Below are 22296 nucleotides of genomic sequence, written 5' to 3'. Positions count from 1 at the left end.
TTAGCTCTGGTAAATGGTATTTTAAGCAGCAGTCTACAGAGTTTGAGTTTCTTGCTGGGATCCTAACAAACCAGCACTTCCTGGTGCAAAGCATTCTTAAAAGATAGATGTATACTAAGTAGCAGTGCAAAGAAAGTGGTGATCAAGCTTAGCTTGCCCTAGTTTTCCTTGCAAAATTATTTTTAAATTATTACTATGATTACCAAATTATTAATATTTACACTGCATATTCAAATTGTTATTTGATGTTGAAATTCTAGTACAATAAATAATTGGTACCATAATCTACACAGCTGATTTCATACTGTGACGTGCTATTCAGATAAATAAAGCTGAAGAGAACAGGAAGGTTTATATGTTCAGCTAATTAGCTGACTGTAGATGTCAACTGCTCCATATCGTACCTCTATCAGATTTTCACCCAGTCTATATGTCTTAGATGAAATCACCCATGTCTATGTGTGTGTGCTGAGGCAAGTAAGTTAAACTACCACCTCTCCATAGACATTCTTTGTTCTTGAGGGTTAGCTGGGTTACACGATGACAGGTTTTTTCAAAGTGGAAATTAGCAGAGAAGAAAAGCAGCCTTGGACAATGTATGTTACATCACATTAACTGTGCAGATATTTCTGACAGCATACTGTACAAATTAAATCATTTACATATTTAACACGCTTTACCAGAATGAAGTGCAAACCCAATAACAGCTAGCAACAACTGCAGCTGAATCCACATGATATACCTCAAGAGGCTAAATTCAACTTTGGAATCCCAAAAAATTTTCATATCTGACAGCCGCCCAATGTCTTAGTGATACAGAGAGAGAGCTAAGATCAAGGCGAGTTTCCCTTCTGATGTTTCATCTCATACGGCAAAAGAGGAGACCTTGAAAATGCCTTTCTGGAACTATGCTGATGGTGCAACATCATGGCACGTTTCTTGCAGACAAAGAAAGTGACAGGCCCTTGCAGACCCTTTACAATAACTTAAAAAGCACAACAGATGTTCTCCTGAGTCTGCAGCTGTATGCATCAGACAGAGAAAACTGGCAAATGATTCATCTGATTTAGTGTACTACCCCTGACCAGCCACATTTCCAGAAGGGAGACAAATCAGCCATCCTTGCTGCCCCACCTTAAGCCTAAACTCCCTCCCCAGGAATTTTCCTAGTGGTATCAAAAATGACCTTTTTTCACTGAATCTCTTATCAAGTGGGGCAGATGAATATGTACCTCGAGGTTGCTCCATTTTACCCTGTTGCCGGGAAGAATTTCCAGGGAATTTCTACATGTATTCCCACCTACAGCATTTCGAGCCATGGAAAAGCTGTAGGACAAGTGCAAAGAGCCACACGCTTCTCCTCCCAGGCTGACAGGTTAAAGGGAAATCGAGAACATCTTTTGAGAGGGTGGGCGGCAAGTTACAAAGAGGAAAGAAATATTTGATATTTCTTAAAAAAAAAAAAAAAAAAAAAGAGAGAGAGAGAGAAGAAAGCCGGGGGAGCGGCTGGGAGACCCCGCCGGTGCCTCTCCCACGCCCCCTCGCGAGTCCCGGCCGGCCGCGCCGAGCCCCGTAACAAAGCCCCTCTGCCCAAATCCACGTCCATTTTCCCACCCGCTGAGGCTCGATTCCCCCTCCTGACCCCCAGGACCCTTCATCGCCGAGCACCGGGAGATGCCAGCCGCCCTCCTTCTCCCCTGTCACCTTGCGCTGTACAGCACGGCAGCGTATTGCCCTCCATCCCCTGGTAATTTTCCCACGCTGGAAAATACCGTTTGACACACCTTATCTTCTCCCTCACCCACCAAGCAGCCGAGCTGCCCATCCCTACCAACAACCCGCTAAATTTAGCCGACTCGCCGCCACCGCGTCTCCACAGCGGGGGCGAGCGGCAGAGGCGGCACGGCCCCCGCACACCCCCCGACATGCAGCCACACGCGTGCCCACGGCCGGGCGCGGGCGTGCAGGTGCCGGCCGGCAGCTACTCACACCACTAGCCTGGAGATGATCCATGAGACCATGGCGCTAGGTGCCGCAGGGCTGGCTCTCCCGGCAGGGAGGGCTCGCCCCGTCTCCTCGCCCGCCGCCGGCCGCCGCCCGAGTGAGCGGGGCGGGCGGCTCGGCCATCCGGCCCCGCAGCCTCAGCGCAGCCTCACTGGCGGCGCCGCCGGCAGCCAACGCGCGGCGGGCCCGGCCGCCCACATTGGGCAGGGCCCGCGGCCGCCCCCCGCGGTGCTCGGCGCTGCGGGAGGAGGAGGGGGAGGGGGAGGAGCCCCCGACGCTTCCCCTCTCCCACCGGCCTCCCCAGCCGGAGACCCCCGGCCGTACGGGGGGTCTTCGGGGACGCCGGGGGCGGTGGCCGCGCCAGCCGGGCTGGGTCCCTTCCCCGCTCTGCGGCAGCGGGCACACGCGTGTCGCTCCTGGACCACCGCGGCCCAGCAGGACACAAAGCAAAGCTTAGCTTGACTGTTCGTACCAACGTAAGGACAAAGTACAGCATGGTGTTGATGGGCTTCTTGAATATATAGGAAGAGACAGAGTCCCCCCCGTGCCCCAAAGTTTCCAGGCACAACCAAGAAGGGTACTGGCCACACGATCCAGGTGGATTCCCATCACGATGCATGATGACAGCCAGTGATCTGTCCTCCACGTTAGTTTTCATTAGGGGCTCCCACAGCCATGAAGCCCAAGTTCCATAAGGAACATTTGCCCACACAGAAAACAACAGATGTTGGCTTGACCTGCAGGTTGCTCTTCCCCAAGTTTCCTTCGGATTCTTCTTTTCCTTCACTACATTGGCACATGCTGGATGCTGTAATCATCTTCTACTGCTTTGCTTTTTTTCTTCTACCAGAAGCATACATGCCCGTGGGAATTCATGATGTGTTTTAGACTTCAGCAATCCTTAGATCTCAAGCTTGCCACCAGGAGACCAGCCCCGAGCTTCACTTAGAGGGTGCTCCATGGAGCAGTTGGCCTGGTTTCAGGCACCAGGGCCAGGGTTCCAGCCGCCCTGGCTGCACTGCAGGATCCCTGCCTCCATGCCCAACACATTGTTCTTTTCTAGGACTGTGCATCTGCAGCAAATTTTCCGTCATTCTGAGACAGCATAGCTGAAAGAGGCTGAAATTCACTAATGTATTGTGAGTAACCCGTGAGGAACTCTTCTGGGGAGAGACTGAATGTTTAAAACCAGAGGCAGCAGAGCTAGAAGCTGATCACAGATCTCTCCAGTCCCAGGTGGCCACAGACATCCTCACACTCCTGCCCTTTTCCACAGGGAGATGATCATCACACAATATCCAGCCTTTACCTAACACCATTCTTCCACAACGGGATCAACTTCTATTACACAGGCTCACTGGAGCTGGTCCCCAGAAAACCAGTAGCACCCATAGGCTTCAGCTAAAGCCGCAGGGATGGACATACACGTAGTTAATGTTCAGCGCCTCTAAAAACCACCTCCGAAGGGGAGGACCCGCATTGCTGCTCTCGCTGCAGTGTGCCTGTTCCTCCACCAGGGGGAACTTCCACGCCACGCCGTGCGCGGTACCCGGCTGCCAAATCCTCACCCCGCTCCCCGCCTTACAGCGGCATCGCCGCCACAAACGCCGCTGGTTTTTTGCTTACAGACAGGCTGGGAACCACGGCTGAAGGTACGGGGCCACCATCAAACGTCCCCACCTCCGGGACTGCAAGGGCCTACAGCGGCAGCATCGCTACAACCATCACTGGGACTGTGGTACAAGCACCACAAAGCCAGGAGTGGGTGGTCTGTTGCAATAAGCAAGTGGTCTCCTCAGGACAAGGATCGCTCTCTGGAAGAGCTGCCTTCTCACCAAAAGAAGCCGCTAGGTCATCTAGCCCAAACTCTTAGGCAGGAATCATCCAGTGGCTGTCTTGCTTGTGCATTGTAGCCAAGCAAGTACTTGGAAATCTGTTACCCAAGATTTTTCATGTATTGGGATTATTTAGTGTGAAATTTTAGACTGCACGTTGGCAGACACTCCACAACATCATTACAGTTAATGGTCTGACACTATCAAGTATAAGGCACAGTTCTCTCTGCACAAGTATTTGTGTAGTCATCGCAGTACACAGAACTTGCCATGTAGTACTTGTAATACACTCGTACTTAGTAATACACTTAGTATTCAAGCATAGAAAAACGGACCAACAGAAGATACTGAATCATAAAGAGACATAACAGACAGCACAACACCACCCAAAGCTGCAGCAAAACATTTCAGTATCAAAAGCATAACTCAGCCTCATGCTCTGATGGCTCTTTCCAGCCCACCATGCTCCCTGAAACTCCTGCTAGTTGCCATCACTGCTGACCCTCAGGTCCCTTTTCTGGGCAGCGACCATCAGAAAGGCTTGGAGAAATTTTTCTTGTTTGGTAGCTCTCTCTGACAGGGGTAAGCAAGACTTCGACCCCTCTTAGTGCTGCTGGTTTGTACACAACGACACAATCACCACCTGATGACTGTTGACTGATCTTAAGCCTCAAAGGTACACAGCTAGTTAACAAAGTAGCCCAGTGATCGAAAGCCTAATGAGCCTGTCAATGTGAAAGCAGGAAGCTTTACTTAAGTACATACTTGGCAAACAGAGGGTGAAGGAGAGAAATTCAGCTCAACTGAGTCATCAGTGTAAGGGTGACAATGCCCCCTACCTACCCTTTATGGACTGTGTCTTAGGATAAGTCACAGAGCCCTGCGACTGTAAGCTCCACACATGGCATCCCAAACATCCCGGAAAGACGCTTTGCTTGAAGAAAGCCTTTCCTTTGCAATTAAACCTCCTGATCCAGTATATAAAGAAATAATGGAGAGACACATTAAGAGCTAAAGCTTAGGGACAGGTATGAATTAATTTACACAGCCAGCTCAGCAGAGAGGCCACCCAATGCTAATGGAACATTTCGGAAGAGCTTTAGCAGTGGAAAAAAAGTCAGGCAGTGAAAAAACCTACACAGACTGCACTATTAGATGGTTTGTTCCCTGTTCCCCAAATAACAAAACAAATCAGCTTTGTTAACAGAGGCAATGCCACCACTCTTGCCCTAAATACTATGCAGCCTTCTCCTAGCAACTACTTTTCTGAGCAGTTCACAGCTATGGAAAATTCAGACCCCCCAACAAACACCTCTATCATAACGAGACTCATTCCTCTTTGGCCCTAGGGAGAGGGGATGTCAGCCTCAGAGCTGCACAACAACTGTCAAGCCAAGTCTTCTTAGAACAAGAAGAGTGATATATATGCATAGGGCACTCTGTTACTGAATCCAGAAAAGGTCAGGAAGTAGCAAGTGCAGACAACTCTTATCAAGAAGGAATGTCCTCCAATGGATGAAGCCTACATGAGAGGCATTTCAAACCAGCTTGAGAAAAACAGAGAACTTAGCTAGGGAATGTCCCCAGGTATAGAGAAAAATATCAGACAGGAAACCTGTGGTGATGTTTGGGTGCTGAAGTTCATGTAAAGAAAACAATAACAAAAAAAATATTAAAATATTAAAAAATACACACACAATAGAAACAGTGCACAGATGTATAGTATTGTTACAGTAGCTAAAAAGTATCAGAAGAAATATAGTTTGATCAGGAAATAGATATTCTTCAGGCACATGCATGTGTGCACACACATACACACGCTCAGCCTCTTGGAGGAGAAATGTTTGGTCTTCCACCCACTGGAAGAGAATGGGTGATCTCTTGCATTTATCTCCTGACTTCTACTTGGGAAGCAAAAGAAAAAAACAAATAGACAAAACCTGAAAAAGATAATGTGGACATTCAGAGAAAAAATCCAAGAAGGATGCAGCTGCTGAATACAGTAAGGAGAAATGCCCATTTCTAAAACTTCAACTTTACTAACAGATATGGACTAGATAGGAAAAGGTTAATGCTACTCTATGTGGAGTATTGTTAAAGTATGTGGAGACAGTCAGCATTTCCTGGCTGCCATTTCCATCTTTATTATTGAATTACTTGCTTCAGAGCTATGGCCATTAGCAAAGAGAGATTAAGAAATGCCTATTTTGTCTCAAAAGTGTGGTCTGGCACTTGAGCTGGGAACTGTGATTGCTGAGAAGCACTCTTCATTCTCAATGACTCACTACAAGAGCTTGGGGAAAATACCAGTGCGCTTAATGTATCACTTGGCTTTAGGTAACCAAAATGGGACAGCTTAGCCCCAAATATTCTAATATGAAACTTTGCAGCACAGAGATCAGTCACTGGTACTCGGCATCCCCAAATACTAAGCTCTGAATACCTCAAGTCAAGCATCAAACATATGTTCTAAGAAGTCTGTTCTTTGCTTCCCATACCTCCTTCTTTAACTTACATGACGCAAGATGCCTCTGCCTTGGAATACATCCATGTGTCTTAGATTAATTCACCAGTGGCTGTGAGGCATTTGCAGAACCTTCAGCTCCATGGCAAATTATTCCAGTTCAGCATGTTTTCCATTCTACCATTGTAGAACAAAGAAAATGCTTGGATAAGAGTCTTTTTTAAGTTGATGAAAAAAGGACTGTATCTTAGAGTAGAACTTAATTTTCCAGCCTTAAAAGCCAATAAAGACATTAATGAATTGTCACTATTACTACAGTATTTCTGACACTTAGATTAGTTTTCTTGTCCCTTGTTACCTGCTACCATCTTTCCAGTTCAGCCTTGCCATGCACAACCATCAGGTCTATTTCATGTCTCCAAATGATCTGCCTGTCATTATTTATGTTCTAAACACCCTGCTATGGACAGCTCACAACAGAAATGTAAAATGAAAGGGAACAGTTCAATAAAAACACATACGTATGAGCAAAAAAATTGGTGATCAGAAAATAGATTGTTGGAAGAGAGATCGTCTGCATCAAATTGTATAGCCTCCTGGTACAGCAGGTAGGAAGAGACATTGCCTCCTCTTAGGGACGTGATGTACAGTTTCCTTATATTTATGAAGCACTTCTCCCCATGTCCCTGCCAGAAAAGAATCCACTCACATATTTGATAAAGACTGCAAAAAAAGGGGAAGACATGCTGCTCAGATATCTTGGTTGGATGCTGGGAGAATGTCAGCTTGGGATTTCCCCATAGCAGGTTCAGATTCTCACCGTCTTCCTTCTGAGGCTTTTCTTTTTGATGAACACTAGCTGTCTGAATGTCTGCTGGAGTGAGATGGCAAGCATGACAGAGATGTTCCCTCTGTTAAGGAAAGGAAACTTCTAAAAGAAGAACTGCAAGAGTGACTTCTAATAATAAGGCATACTCTCAAGCCTGGAAACCACCAGCAAGACCAAGCCTGTTCTAGCTTTAAACCAGGACATTTCATCATTCTGAAAAAGGAAAGGGCCGCTTCCTGGGCAAACTGCTGTGGACAGTGCACACCGAGTGAAGACCAGGGGAGGGTTACTCTTTCAATTTGCTGGTGTGTGCCTCTCTGGGCCCTAATTATCAGCTATCACCAGGCAGAAGATACTAAGGTGCACAAAGCTTTGGTCTGATCTAGTGTATCAGTTCTCATATTCTTGCCTTGGAAGGATGGGCTTTTTTAAATTTTATTACTGTATACTGTCTAACAGTGACTACAATACAATAGTAAATGTACTGAAGGATGACTTGACCATGTTCTTGCCCTTAAAGCAGACACAGAGAGAAAGGAGGAAGGTAATTAAGTGCTAGAGTGAACATGACATTTGTTAAAGAGGGATGTTGAGAGAAATATGGTCAGTGCATGGCCTTGAGGTTTCACTGAGGCGCCATGCAGATGGGAATGCTAAAGATAACAAGAAACTAAATAATGAGTGAAAGGGGCCTCTCATGAGCAGAACAGAGAAGATTTCCTTCAAACAGAGGAGGAATGTTGGGGAGGCTAGTGATAGCCTTAATTATGTTAGGGGAAAGCTACAGGACCGTTGCAGACTGGTCTTAGCAGTTTCTAGTGACAGGCTGTCTTCAGACTGATGTAATAAAAAAATCAAAGGCAGTAAGAGAGGAAAGCAAAGTGGGCTTCTTTGCTGTCCCTTGCCTTTAACCAACCAATCTGGTATCACAGGCATTGCTCTGTTTAGCAGTATCCTATACATAGGTGAAATTACTAAGCAATTACTAGACTACTATGGCTTTGTAAAAACATGCTTTAATAAACTGTATAAATGCTACTTCATGGCAAGTGTTAATAAAAAGCTGCTAATGACCTTCAGGATCAATTTAAATCCCAGCACAAACCAGGATGTGGCAACTACAGATTTCAATTTCGTGCTGAGCCCCAAGGGAGACAGAAGGAATCTAACTGCACTGGCACACCTGGCAAAGATGCCTTCCCATAGGAGCTGCTCAGAAGTACTTGCAGGTGAGCAGCAACCTTGCTGTGAGCGCACTCATTTCTCCAGGGGCTTTCCCATACATCTACCAGGGCTTTCCTCCTCCTCCCATACAAAGCAATACACTTGCCTCTCCCATGTGTGTTCTGTTCTGTTCCTCTTAAGCTGTGTAAACCACCCACTACTTTATAACTGGTTTCTCCTCAGTTCTAAATGCAAAGAGAAATGCTGAGTGTCAAAGCACAGAGCTTATTAAAGACACTGACTCTCATAGTCATGAACATGAATTTCCACCACAGTAAACTAGTTCCAGTTCTATTTAATTCTAGGAAAAATAAAAAGGATGTCAGAGAAATATGCCTCTCTATATAGACAAGTTATATAACTATATTTTCTCTCCGCAGTCAGGGTATATGAAAAACCTGCAGTATCATCCTGCTTCTTTCTCTCATTATGTGGCAGTAAGAACAAGTATTAATTGCCTTCCCAGGGACAAAAAAGGCTAAGCTCCAAAACTTAAATGGAAAAAAAGCAGGATCCAAACAAACAACTTAGAGACTTCAGAAAAAAGACAAAGGAAAAATACATCCATTGTGATAAGAGTTTTCAAGTTACCTTCTATAGGTTATTTATAAAGGACCCATCCCTACAAATGTTGCTCCCTTTCAAAGACTTAGAATATCTGACTTCAATGCCACTATTAATGAGACCAGATAACAGTTTCTTGGCTAGTATCTACTTTCAACTTACAAAGGTCAGAGTGGTGTGGGAGTACCACATAGAGCACTCCCAACATTTGGTACTGTGAAGTGATAACATTCTAATACATTTCTGAATGATGCATGTCTGACTGAGGAAAGCAGCAGTAGTTTTTCCCCACAAATAGTGATCCCATCTGACTCCTAACTCAAGATTTGAAAAGGCTCCAGCTGAAAATGAAAATTCGGACTCCTAGAAGTCTATGCTACAATACCACAAACTACTCTATAAATACAATCAAGAAAAAAAGACAACAGCCAACTGCTAAAAAAAAATAAATAAAAAAGCTATCTACATATCAGTCTCCAGCCAGAAAACTGAAAGTTTCAATCTCTCTAGCTGCTAAGAGAAACATTTGCAAGCACCTCTTCTCCCTCCCTCTCTCTCCAGGCTCCAATAAGACACTCTAAATTGCAGAGTATGCAGGTGACAGAATGTTTCTGTACTCTCTTCTCCCTCAGACCCCATTTCAGGCATCCTCTGTTGAAAATACTTCATGTCTAGTACAGCTCAGAGATTCTCCAAGTACCACTGAAATGAAATGGACAAAATAAAGCCAGTTGAATAGCACTGCCAACAGCAGGATTGTGAAGGTATATCTATATCCCATGAGAAGTGTGCCAGCGAATCATATGGTCTTCCCAGAACTACCCTGAAACCAGTTAGGGCACTGATAAAGGTGTTGCTGTAGCAACACAGAGCTTACTCTGAGACAGCTACACAAGTATGTCCTCAGTAGCCAGGGGATGATATTCAATTCATGCTAAGCTCCATACCGCTGCAGCTACACCTGACTTAGTAGAATAACTGAATAATTTAGGTTGCAAGTAGCCTGTGGAGGTCATTGTGTCCAGCCTCCACTTCAAAGCAGGGCCAGCTTTGAAGTTGCATCATACAGGGGAGAGCCTTGTCTCCAGCTAATATTTCATAAAGTAGTCTAGACGTGACTTTGTGAGTTGTGACTGTTAACAGCATAATGGGACATGAGATAGTTTTAACCTTACAACAGCTCTGCAGAACTGGTGTGGTAGGCAGAGACCTGAAGCTGTTTTAGCACTAAAGTTGTCTTCCCTGGTGCCAGCAGCATAGCAGCTACCAGAGTGCTGTGCAACAGGTTGTGCTACAAATCTCTTACTGGTAACAACTAGGTCAAGACATTGCTCTTTTGAAAGGAAAACTGGTTCTGCAGAAGTCAAGTGTATTCCTTCTATTCACTATAGGCAAGAGGATTTCAAACCCTGGTTTTGGGCTATAGTAAACACATGTGGTGGGCAGCTGCAGCCATTACTTAAGAGCTAATCCCTGTAATATCCTTTGTTAATCTAACTACAATGATAGAGTGGAATGGAACATATTCAACATAAACACAGGGTGTATGTTAGATTAACAGGATTACCTGCTGCCGATGGTAATACTACACTATATTTATTCAGCACTTCTTCGAATAACAGAAGGTACTTTTTAAAGGTGGATAAATATTTGTTAATCCAAGAGAGGAAAATGTAAATGCAAAGAGGTTAAGTAATAATGCCAGTTCCATACAGTGAACTAGTAGTAATAACCTTAGACACATGCTCTAACACAGCATTTCTTAAGCCATTGGTTGCTATGACCTGCTCATGAAGTCCTAACAAGTACAGCACATCCTGTTTTCTCATGCTAACAGTCTGCTTATAAAGCAATGTTTCTATTGCTAGTTAAGTCTCCAATTTCACTGCTCACTTTTGGCTAACTTTGAAAGAGTCTACACAAAATCTATTTGGGGAGCAAGCATATAGTTTACAATGGTAAACCTAGAAAAGGGATCATTCTTTCCTTTGCACTGTAGTGTGTCTAACACACTGTGCTATGGAATAGTCAAATGTAAGCAACCTGAACCCTTTATAACTTATCTGGTGTTTTTTATAGTCTTTGTTCATAAATTATTATTTTGTATTCTTCCTGTACAAACAATAGATGTGTTTAAACCAGTCTGATAAAATAATGAACTTCAAGAATAAAACTTTCATTTTTTCACCTCTTTAAAAAATCCTTTATGGCCACAACCAATTCCTGTGATTCCCCTCTTTAGACATCATTCTTCTAATGTTCATAAGGTCATTTGTACCATGGGAAAACTGTGAACCCTGAACATACACTGTACTGCTTATTAACTCATTAGTACCTTGTACAAGCATTCACTCACAGTAGCTCTTAATAAAGAAAAAATTTAAATGCCTACCTAATTTGGGCAACCAAACCAAAGAGTAGCACAGACATCATCCCACCTTATGTTTGCATCTAGTTCAGCATTTACTCTTAACAGAAAAGGTGGAACCCAAGTCAATAATCAAAGACCTCTACAGCAAATGAGGATGATTGTAGAGGAATGAAGGCAGTGGGTTGATTAGCATTGATAACATGCAGCTGTGGCCTTGCCTCCAAGGCAGTGGGTTGATTGACATGGATGATGTGCAGCTGTAGCTCGTTCCTGATAAGTAGTTAAATAGCCCTGAGGCTTGTGGGTGTGTGTGTTTGGTGTGGTCTGCTCTCTGCTGGAGGGAGATAGGGCACAGACAGTAGAATTTGGCCAATGGTAAAGCCTTGTTGCAGCCTACTGGTTTGTTTGTGCTGCAACAACTGGCGTCCTGTGTGAGGCTGATTGAGTTGGGCTCTGACTACAACAACTGGTGCCCAACATAGCTGGGACAAGTGGGAGAACCTGCAACCCATAACATGAGAGGTGAGCTGTTGCAACTAATTGATATGGGTGTATTGCAGTATTTGTTGTCCATCTTAACTCAAATTGCAACTTTTGGTACCCAATGTAGATGGGACTAACTGATATGGGTATGGAAGAATAAAATTCCACTTTAACAATGCTTATAGATATATTTCAAAAAAGAAGTGTTAGGTTTAATAAGAAGGCAATAAGAACTTTGCTAGGATGGTGCAAAGTAAATGATGTGCTAGTTACACTGAAAAATTTCTTCAGCGTTCAGATGTGGCAGAATGCTGGAAAACTTTTTTTTGAGGCTGCCTTGAGGGGCGATAAAATTGCAACAACATTGCTAACAACATGGAGATTAGTCTCAGACTTACTAGAACAATTAAATGTGGACAGGGAGACAAATTCTATATTTGCAATGCTTATGGATATATTTGAAAAAAGAGGTGTAAAATATGGCAAAATGGCAGTAAGAATTCTGCTAGTGTGGTGTAAAAAGTATGATTTGCCAGTTATGGTGAAAATGGTTTTCAGCATTCAGACATGGCAAAGCATTGGAAAGGTACTTTTTGAGGCTGCCTTGAGGGGAGACAAAATTGCCGCAGCTTCATTAACAACATGGAGATTGATCATAGATTCACTAGAACAATCAGATGTGGACAGAGAAATAAACCCTATATTAACAATGCTAACAGACATATTTGAAAATAAAGGCATAAAGTATGAGATGGCAATAAGAATTCTGCTTAGGGTGGTATAAAAGGAATAATTTGCCTCTTATGGTAAGAGATGTCTCCAGCATTCAGAGATTGCAAAGTGCTGGATTGTTACTTTTTTAGGGCTGCCATGAGAGGGGACAAAATTGTTACAACGTCATTGACAACCTGGAGATTGGTCTTAGGTTTACTAGAACAATCGGAAGCAGACAAGGAGACAAAGGCTGAGTTGAAATAGCCACACCCCTGGTTGCAGAGATGATGCCCAATAAGGTACCTTTGGCACCATTGGATTCTCTGCCACCACCTGATTCACGCAGTCAAGGCTGGCAGGAGGAGCAGAATGGTGCCAGGTCAAGTGGGCAGAGTCAGTTCCCTTTGGGGCAGCAGGGAGATCTGGTCATTGTCCTGTTGCCTGTCTGTGATCCCGAGCCATCTGTGATAGGTTTATCAGAGGAGACCTCGGGTCATGTTCAACAACCAGTCCAAATTACAGCATCAGGACCAGATCCTGCCAAATTCTGGAAAAAGATGCGGGAGCAAGCACCCACGGAAGGGGATATCAATGCTGCAACTGCCATGGGGGGCAGGGTGTTAGCTTGTCCAGTGCTTCGAAAGGATGGTAATGCTCCCCCTGAGTGGGAACCTTTCAACTGGGGAGTGATAGAAGAGTTAAGATCAACCTGTATACAGTATGGAATAGGCTCACCCTATGCTCAATCATCGTTACATAGTAGTTTCACAGCAAAGCTTACTGCTTATGATTGACGTTCAGTTGTGCAAATTATATTGACCCCTATGTGAATGTCAATGTTTGAGTCAAATTGGAGATGCTTGGCAAATGAGCAATCATTGATGAATTTAGAATACCCCCAGGATGATCCACGTTTTGGGGCAGGGATTCCACAATTGATGGGGTAGGCTCCAGTTAACTCTCCTCAGTTACAAGCTCGCTTACATCCTTTAGTCCTGCAGCAGGGAAAAGAATTAGCTCTCCAAGCTTTATTGCAAGTTCCGGATCATGGCATTCCACAACAGTCATGGACCACAATAAAACAAGGCCCAAATGAGGGATACATGTCATTCCTGGATAGGTTGAGAGATGCCTTGGACAAGCAAATATGGAATGGGGCAGCTAAGGAAGCATTGTTACTTCAGTTAGCTAAGGACAATGCAAATGAGGATTGCAGAAAGGTGATTGCAGGCATGGTGAATTGTAATCCCACTTTAACAGAATTAATGGATGTAGGTGGGAAGGTAGGAACCACTGCCTTCCAAATGGAGCATCTGGCAAAGACCTTTGCTGATACAGTCAGGGTTGTCCACCATTGTTACACATGTGGGCAAGAAGGTCACCTAAAGAAGGACTGTCCAAAGCAATTGGGGCCGGGAAGGACTGATGGCTCTGGTTTGGTATGCCGTCGATGTAACAAACCAGGGCATTTTGCAAAATACTGTAGACCTAGATTTAACACTCAAGGACAGTTACTTGTAGGTGGCAACAGAAAGCAGGGAAACGGGGAGGAACCATAGGATGATACAAATGAATCCTCCACAACAATTCCAGGCTTATGCAGCCAACTCGCAACCCAAACTTCAGGGAGTGATGTTACCCCAGCAGCCGCCATCGCAATAGAGGATGATGAAGTACATAAGGTCCCACTGAATGCTGAGGGACCCATCGGCAATAAAATGAGTGCGCTGTTGCTTGGACGTTCTATTGTAACATTACAAGGTTTGTTTGTCTTACCAGGAGTCATTGATGCTGATTATATGGGTCAGATTCAAGCAGTTGTGTGGACCCCCATTTCCCCTGTGTCAATTCCTGAAGGTAGACAGATTGCACAATTAATTCCTTTCCGGGCGCAAGTTAATTATGCCCATGACGAAGTCCGGGGCAATGAAGGGTTTGGTTTGACAGGAACACCACAAATTTTCTGGACTCAAAGTGTACAAAAGGCTCGACCAGCTCTAACCTGTAAAATCACCTTTGCCAAAGGGACTGCTGTAACACAGGTGACCAGAATGATTGACATGGGAGCAGATGTAACTATTATATCTGCGCACATCTGGCCTTGCTCTTGGCCTGTCTGTTCTGCAGGTTCCATATTGGCAGGAGTGGGTGGTGTGACACAGTGTCCAAAGTCAGTGTATGGTGCAGGCTCAAAACCCTGAGGGCCAGACAGCAACAATCCATCCCTATGAATTTGTGGGGAGGGATGGGACTTTTTGGGACAATGAGGAGTTATTATTGGTACCCAGAAGGATTTTTAATAGGGGCCACTGATGGAGGGAATACGAAGACCTACTCTGCCTTTGACTTGGAAGACAGATACCCCTGTTTGGGTGGAACAGTGGCCCCTTCCTGAGGAAAAATGTGTAGCCCTCCAACAACAGTCAAAGAACAACTAGCACAAGGATACCTAGAACCTTCCCATAGTCCTTGGAATACCCCTGTGTTTGTGATAAAAAAGAAATCAGGCAAATGGTGTTTGTTACAAGATTTAAGGAAAGTTAATGATGTAATGGAGGGAATGGTAGCCCTGCAATTGGGCATGCCTTCCCCAGTGATGATCCCGCGAAACTGGGACATTTTGGTAATTGATTTAAAAGATTATTTTTTTAGTATTCCTTTATATGAAGCTGATAAATGTAAATTTGCTTTTTCAATACCTAGCAGAAACAATATGACTCCTTGTAAGCGATACCAATGGACGGTGTTGCTGCAGGGTATGAAAAATAGTCCTACTATATGTCAATGGTATGTAGAAAAGGCATTGTCACCTGTACAGGAACAATTTCCACAAGTATATTGTTATCATTATATGGATGATATTCTTGTACCAGCTGCAAATAAGGCTGAACTTCAGCAATTGTATCCAGTTTTGCAGCAGTTGTTGGCCACCTTTGGGCTATGTATAGCACCAGAAAAGATTCAACAAGCCCCGTGGAATTACTTGGGAGTTAAAGTCCTAGATCGGATGCTTAAGCCATAGTCTATCCAGCTCTGAGTAAATGTCAGAACCTTAAATGATTTGCAAAAATTATTAGGGACCATAAGTTGGGTAAGGCCATACTTGGGCCTTACAACAGAACAATTGAAACCACTCTTTGATCTATTAAGGGTGACACTGATTTAATGTCTCCCTGATCACTAACTAAGGAAGCCAGCTTAGCCCTAGAGAGGGTGGCTGATGGTCTGCAACAAAAAAGGGTACACAGTGTAGACTTAGAAACTCCGATATTTATGTTCATATGTTGCCATTGCTAACTATCATCCCATGGGATTGTTGGGCCAATGGAATGAGTGCCAGCAAGATCCGCTACATGTCTTAGAGTGGTTATTTTTATCTGTACAACCATGGAAGACAGTAAGCACTCAGATTGAAATAGTACCAAAATCATCACCAAAGGACATACACGGTGCATTCAGCTCTTGGGCCAAGATCCCAATTACTTGATAATTCCCACTGGAAGTGATTATATAAGCTGGTGCTTGGCAAACAGTTTACCACTTCAGTTGGCTCTGGAAGGATTCAAGGACAAATATCCTATCATTTTTCCAGTCATAAATTATTATAAACTTATTCGGACATATAAATACTTCAAAAGCTGCTGGTAGCAGATAGCCCAGTGCAAGGCCTTACGGTCTTTACAGATGGTTCTGGGAAATCAGGAAAGGCAGTGGTCACTTGGCATGATGGGAAGCAACAGCAAGAATTGATGCACTGGACACAGGGATCACCTCAATTGGTTGAACTTAGTGCTGTCATTGTTGCCTTTAAAACGTTTTCTCTATGTGCTGTAAACATTGTTACAGACTCTTTATGTTGCAGATGATGCGCAACACATTGACAGTGTGCTGCTTAAGGAGGTAAATTCAGAAGAACTATATTTTTTTATTAAAAACATTATGGGTAATAGTGAGTCAACGTACACATAGATATTACATCCTGCATGTCCGCAGTCACACTGGATTGCCAGGATTCATCTGTGAAGGAAATGCCTGTGTTGATGCTTTTGCAGCTCCTGCTTGGACTCCTCCAGTGCTGTATCTGATACGACAGGCCCTCATGTCTCATCAATTTTATCTTTGGGGGCTCAGGCACTGGTCCATCAATTTAAAATATCTTCTGTGGATGCAAAATCCATCACCGCCGCTTGTCCAGAGTGTCAGCAATTGGGTCCTGGACTAACATTTCCACGAGGGGTCAATCCATGTGGATATCCATTCTTGGATCTGTGGCAAAATGATGTCACATATGTGCCTTCTTTCGGTCATTTACAGTATGTTCATGTCTCCGTTGATACCTTCTCAAAAGTTGTATGGGCATCGGCCCACACTGGGGAGAAGGCTCTGGATGTCATTTTACATCTTCAATAGGATTGGGCTGCTCTGGGGGTTCCGAAGCATCTCAAGACAGACAATGGACTGGCATATTCATCTGCACACATGGCCAAGTTCCTTGCCTCTTGGGGGGTGGAACATGTTACTGGCATCCCTCATTCCCCAACTGGCCAAGACACTGTGGAATGTGTTCATCATACTTTGAAGATACTTCTTGAAAAACAAAAAGGGGGAATGGGTTCTGAGACTCTGCATGCTTGTCTATGGAAAGCTGTGTATACATTGAATTATTTGACTGTGCCGGCTGGGAAAGAATATCCTGTGATTATCTCACATTTCTTGTCTTTGCAGGGAGGTGATCCTCCTATCTGAGCAAAGGTTTTAATGCGAGATCTACAAACAGGAAAATGGACAGGCCTGTGGGATTTAATTACCTGGGGACGAGGGTATGCTTGTGTCTCCACAGATGCAGGGCCGTGGTGGCTTCCAGCTAGGTGTGTTAAGCCTGTTTTAGATCCTAGAATTGACAAGAGGACATGAGATACCGGCTGTTCCACAGAACCCTTGAGAGGGGAGTCAGAATATCTGTGTGACCCTAATGCGGAGGCTGAATCAGATGTAGCTTTGTGCCTTCTTAACTCAACCTGAACAGCCTTTCCACATATCCTGCCAAGGGCCCTACAATAGATGATAGACATGGCCTTTTTGGTTAAAAACAAAAAGGGGGAATTGTAGAGGAATGAAGGCAGTGGGTTGATTAGCATTGATAACATGCAGCTGTGGCCTTGCCTCAGAGGCACTGGGTTGATTGACATGGATGATGTGCAGCTGTAGCTCATTCCCTCTAAGTGGTTAACTAGCACTGAGGATTCTGGGAGGGGGGTTGGATGGAGGAGGACGAAGAAACAGCACAGACAGTAGAATCTGGCCAACAGTAAAGCCTTGTTGCAGCCTACTAGTTTGTTTGTGCTGCAACAGAAGATCAGGCATCTCTCAGGGATAATTTGTCCCACTTATTGTAGACACCTATTTTAGTACAAATATCCTTCTGGAGATGTTTCTCTCCATTCCATGCAGAACAGACCTAGACAACAAGATGCCTGCTGGTGGATGAAATTCATTAAATGCATATTTGTTGTATTGGCAGTTTGTGACCTACATGTTATACGAAGTGAGACATATTCTACCTCTGCTGCAACCAGAGGCATAATGCTAATCACCTTAGTGGTGTGAGTCAGGGAAACTACCACATGACATAGAATCATGCCTTCTAAAATTCAAAGTCCACTGATTATTTTTTTTTCCCAACATTGCATTTATAGAACCACTTTCAGCTTTGCCAATTATTTAAAACACCTAAAATATTTTTTCACTTGCTTATGAAACAGATCCATCTCCAGCCACACCAAGGTAGACATACAGGCTTTAAGCTACTCCTCAGTTTACGTGTCCAAGTTTGCTGGACAACAGAGACAGCCTGGAATAACTTGGCTGTGTCTCTTATATTCTCATTAGAAAACTGCAGCTGTAAATTTTATTCTGATAATTTGTGCTTAGGAAATAAGAGTAAGAAGAAGCACTAGAAACATATGTTGCAGCACAAGTTCCTCTGCAAATGAAACTGGAAAATGTCATTTCCATTTTTTGGACAACTGCAGTTAGGTAATTATGCTATTTAGGGCATTAGATACTGGGAAGCAAGAAACGTTCAATTTTGCCTTCTTATGCTTCTTAGAAGAGATGAGAGACAAGACAGGCTGCTATCTTCCTCTTATGAGATGACAAGGCTGACATATGATCTCTTTAAAAAATTGGTGAAATTCCTGTTTTCACTGGCGTCAGGAATTTGCTTCAGAACTGCTGTTCTGATTTCAGGCACAAACCTCTACTGCCAAAGTCTAGTGTTTGGAGAACAGCCGTTAGTTTCTGACAGCTGTGAAGAGAGATGGTTAGGGAAGACACTACGAAATTTCACTGACAGGTAGTTTACTTGGGAAGCTTTATAGAGAGAAGGAAATGACAAAGTGCTTTACAGTGATAAATACACTGAACCATATCATAATTACTAGGGCCAGTACTAATGCCCAGCTGCACTGCAGGCTTCAGCTTGGAATTCAGCTGCCACGCCAGTGGCCCTGCAACTGTCCAGTGCTCCCTTCTGCCAGGCTGGCTGGCAGTGCAGAGGAAGCAGCCTCGGTGCATGCCAGGAGAGCTGAGACTGAAAGAGCACCAGTAAGAATCTGTAATTTACAGCTGTACCTATTTTTTAAGGGATACTGTTGCATTTGCTCTAATTAAACTGCACAGAAATCACAATGCCCATTTCCAATTTTTGGACTGAGAGTACAGGGAAGGTGGGAGGTAGTTTGAAGGCACAGGTGCACCAGACGCACTGATTTTCCTTTGAATATGTTTTATTCAAAATCTCTGCTCTTCCATATTATTTCTTGCATTGTCTCTTTATCTGAAACAGATGACTCAATCCCAACTTAATATTAAATATCTTCTGGGAAAAATTCTTAGCAGCTGCCTTGCATGCATGCTTCTTTTCTTCCCTAGTATTAGACAGCATAAGAACTTATAAAAGTTTAAAAGAAAAAGGAAATATTAAGATTAAAATAATGTTTAATTAGTGGCTATAATACTCATCATCTTTCACGTACACAACATAAAGCAATTCATAAGAATGATTATTGTTATCCTCATCTTATAGAGAAAGGAGGTGAATTAAATTATCTGCCTAATGACACACTTAGTGTTAGATTCCAGATCTGGCTCCCAGTTCTGTGCTATACCAACTAGGTCACATTTAGCAGTGTACAGTTTTTAAAAATTCTCAGTTCTATGTTCACCAGTATCTGGAATCTCAACCTTTCACACACACACCGTTTTGTGGTTTTTTTGGGGTTTTTTTTTTGGTTTTTTTTTTGGTTTTTTTTTTGTTTTTCCCCCAGCTTCACAGGTACTGAAACTAATCACATTCCTTTAGCTCTGTTAACATTGTATCAGCACAACATGCACAATTAAAAAAAAAAAAACCAACCACAAACAAACCAAAACCAACAAAGAACTGATTTCTCAGTTGACTCTTGACATGAAAAGACACTGTATTTTCCTGGAATCAGAGTTTGTACACAAGCAGGGAAAACATACAATATTATCTGCTAAATATCCATTGCTCCAGGGAGCATTGGTAAGTGGCAGGACAAAAAAAATAGAGTTAAGAAAGCCAGCACTGTTGGCAGGGAGTGGAAGGATTTGCAGTGCATAGGTAAGACTCAAGCACATACACCCTACCCATCAGGATCACTCTCAAGTGCTTTCTTCACATCCAAGTCCAAAGGCTGAGCCCCTTTTTAGGTGAATACACATTCAAGAACAACTAAAGTTCTTGTCCAAATTGCACATACTTGTGACTCACAACAATCACTACTTCTCCTCCTGTTCACTATTTTGTCAAAAACTACATGAAATTATCAATGCTGAAAGCATCCCAAACACTTTCACAAGAAAACACATGTGGTTTTGGAAAATCAAAAGCAGACTGTGAATTTTGTCCAAATAATCCTAGAAAAGCATGTGGCAGGCTAGTTCAATATTAGAAAAACTTCTATCACCTAGTCTAGCATTCACTGACCTCTCAGAAGCCTGAGATGCTGCAATTTCTTGGCAGATCCACAAGAGAAAGGTGTAACTTTCCTCCCAAGGGAAGAAGCTCAATCACAAGACAGATTTGTTTAAAAGAAACAGCAGGAAGGCCTTATAACAAACTTCAAGATCCTCTCTGGCACTGTCAGGGAATGGTGTAAAGGCTAACCAGGTTTGGCAAATCCCAGGTTTGTTACTTCAATGACGAAAGATCCTGGACATTACTGAGTTGCAGAATATGAGTAACATGATGTGCTTTCAGTTTGTTCTGAGTCTTTTGGAGGTAAAGCTAATTAACAAAGAACAGTTTCATAGACTCACAGAATCATAGAATGATTTGGGTTGGACGGGACCTTAAAGATCATCTAGTTCCAACTCCCCTTCCATGAGGAGGGACATCTTTAGACCAGGTTGCTCAAAGCCCCATCCAGCCTGGCCTTGAACACTTCCAGGGATGGGGCATCCAAAGCTTCTCTGGGTAACCTGTGCCAGTGTCTCACCACCCACACAGTAAAGAATTTCTTCCTAATACCTAATCTAAATCTACCCTCTTTCGGTTCAAAACCATTCTCCCTTGTTCTATCGTTACAGGCCCTACTAAAAGAGTCCCTCTCCCTCATTCTTATAAGCCCCCTTCAGGTACTGGAAGGTGGCTATATGGTCTCCCTGGAGCCTTCTCTTCTCCAGGCTGAACAACACCAACTCTCTCAGCCTGTCTTCATAGGAGAGGAGCTCCAGCCCTCTGATTGTCTTTGTGGCACTCCTCTGGACTCGCCTCAACAGGTCCATATCCTTCTTATGTGGGGGCCCCAGAGCTGGATGCAGCACCTCTGGTGAGGTGGGGTCTCACCAGAGCAGAGTAGAGGGGCAGAATCACCTCCCTCAGTCTGCTGGCCATGATTCTCTCAATCCAGCCCAGGATACAGTTGGCTTTCTGGGCTGCAAGTGCACATTGCTGGGTCATGTTGAGCTTCTTGTTCACCAACACACCCGAGTCCTTCTTCTCAGGGCTGCTCTCAATCCATTCTCGGCCCAGCCTGTATTGATACTGAGGGTTGCCCCAACCCAGGTGCAGGACCTTGTACTTGGCCTTGTTGAACTGCATGATGGGACCAACTCTCAAGCCTGTCAAGGTCCCTCCAGTGTGTCAACTGCACCACTCAGCTTGATGTCATTGGCAAACTTGCTGAGGGTGCACTCAATCCCACTGTCCATGTCACCAACAAAGGTGTGGAACCTTACCGGTCAGAGTTCAGACCCCTGAGGAACACTACTCATCACCATTCTCCACTTGGACATTGAGCTGTTGACCACAAACAACACTTTGAGTGCAACCATCCAGCCAATTCCTTATGCACCAAGTTGTCCATTTGTCAATCCGTGTCTTTCCAGTTTAGAGACAAGGATGTCACATGGGACAATGTCAAAAGCTTTGCACAAGTCCAGGTAGATGATGGCAGTTGCTTTTCCCTCATCTGTCAACATTGTAACCCCCAGTGTTCCTCAGTTCATTAAATAATGTTGCTTAAAGTTCACCGCATAGCTTTACCTAATTTTCAGTGGCTCTTTTTGTACACAGGTAGGAACATCAACAAGACATTCCTGCTGTGCTGGTCGTTTCTAAGACTTGATTCAACTATATCCATCAAGATAATATTGATTTGCATTCTTTTATTAAACAATGATATCCCAAACCCTTTGAATTATTAACTGACAATGTATTAACACCTGAGGGGAAAAGGCTTTTTTCTTCCAGAACAGGTCTTCTCCACCTGGAGCAGCCAAG

General features: G+C 43.8%; 1 protein-coding gene and 1 long non-coding RNA gene across 11 annotated transcripts in view; one reads left to right on the top strand and one right to left on the bottom strand.

Annotated features, from left to right (window-relative positions):
• Positions 1–2205, bottom strand: part of REEP1 (receptor accessory protein 1) — a 71018-nt gene extending 68813 nt beyond the window's left edge. For 2 of the 10 annotated variants that reach the window (XR_005827501.1, XM_040591653.1), the window contains exon 1: positions 1990–2197. Coding sequence is in view for 9 of the 10 variants with exons in the window: in XM_040591653.1 (XP_040447587.1) it covers positions 1990–2021 (32 nt within the window). In the remaining variant the exon portion in view is untranslated. Of the gene's footprint in view, positions 1–1989 lie in introns of all 10 variants that reach the window. The other 8 variants (XM_040591596.1, XM_040591610.1, XM_040591576.1 and 5 more) reach the window with 7 other exon arrangements.
• A 9474-nt stretch (positions 2206–11679) lies between these two features.
• On the top strand, positions 11680–19384 carry LOC121086984. Its single transcript, XR_005827492.1, has 2 exons — positions 11680–11813; positions 16351–19384. It is a non-coding gene; the product is annotated as an uncharacterized LOC121086984 (long non-coding RNA).
• Positions 19385–22296: the final 2912 nt, after the last annotated feature.

This window comes from Falco naumanni, chromosome 1 (assembly GCF_017639655.2).
Source record: "Falco naumanni isolate bFalNau1 chromosome 1, bFalNau1.pat, whole genome shotgun sequence".
NCBI classification, from domain to species: domain Eukaryota; kingdom Metazoa; phylum Chordata; class Aves; order Falconiformes; family Falconidae; genus Falco; species Falco naumanni.
Note: the sequence above shows the minus strand (reverse complement) of the source record. Positions and strands in the feature narration are given on the sequence as shown.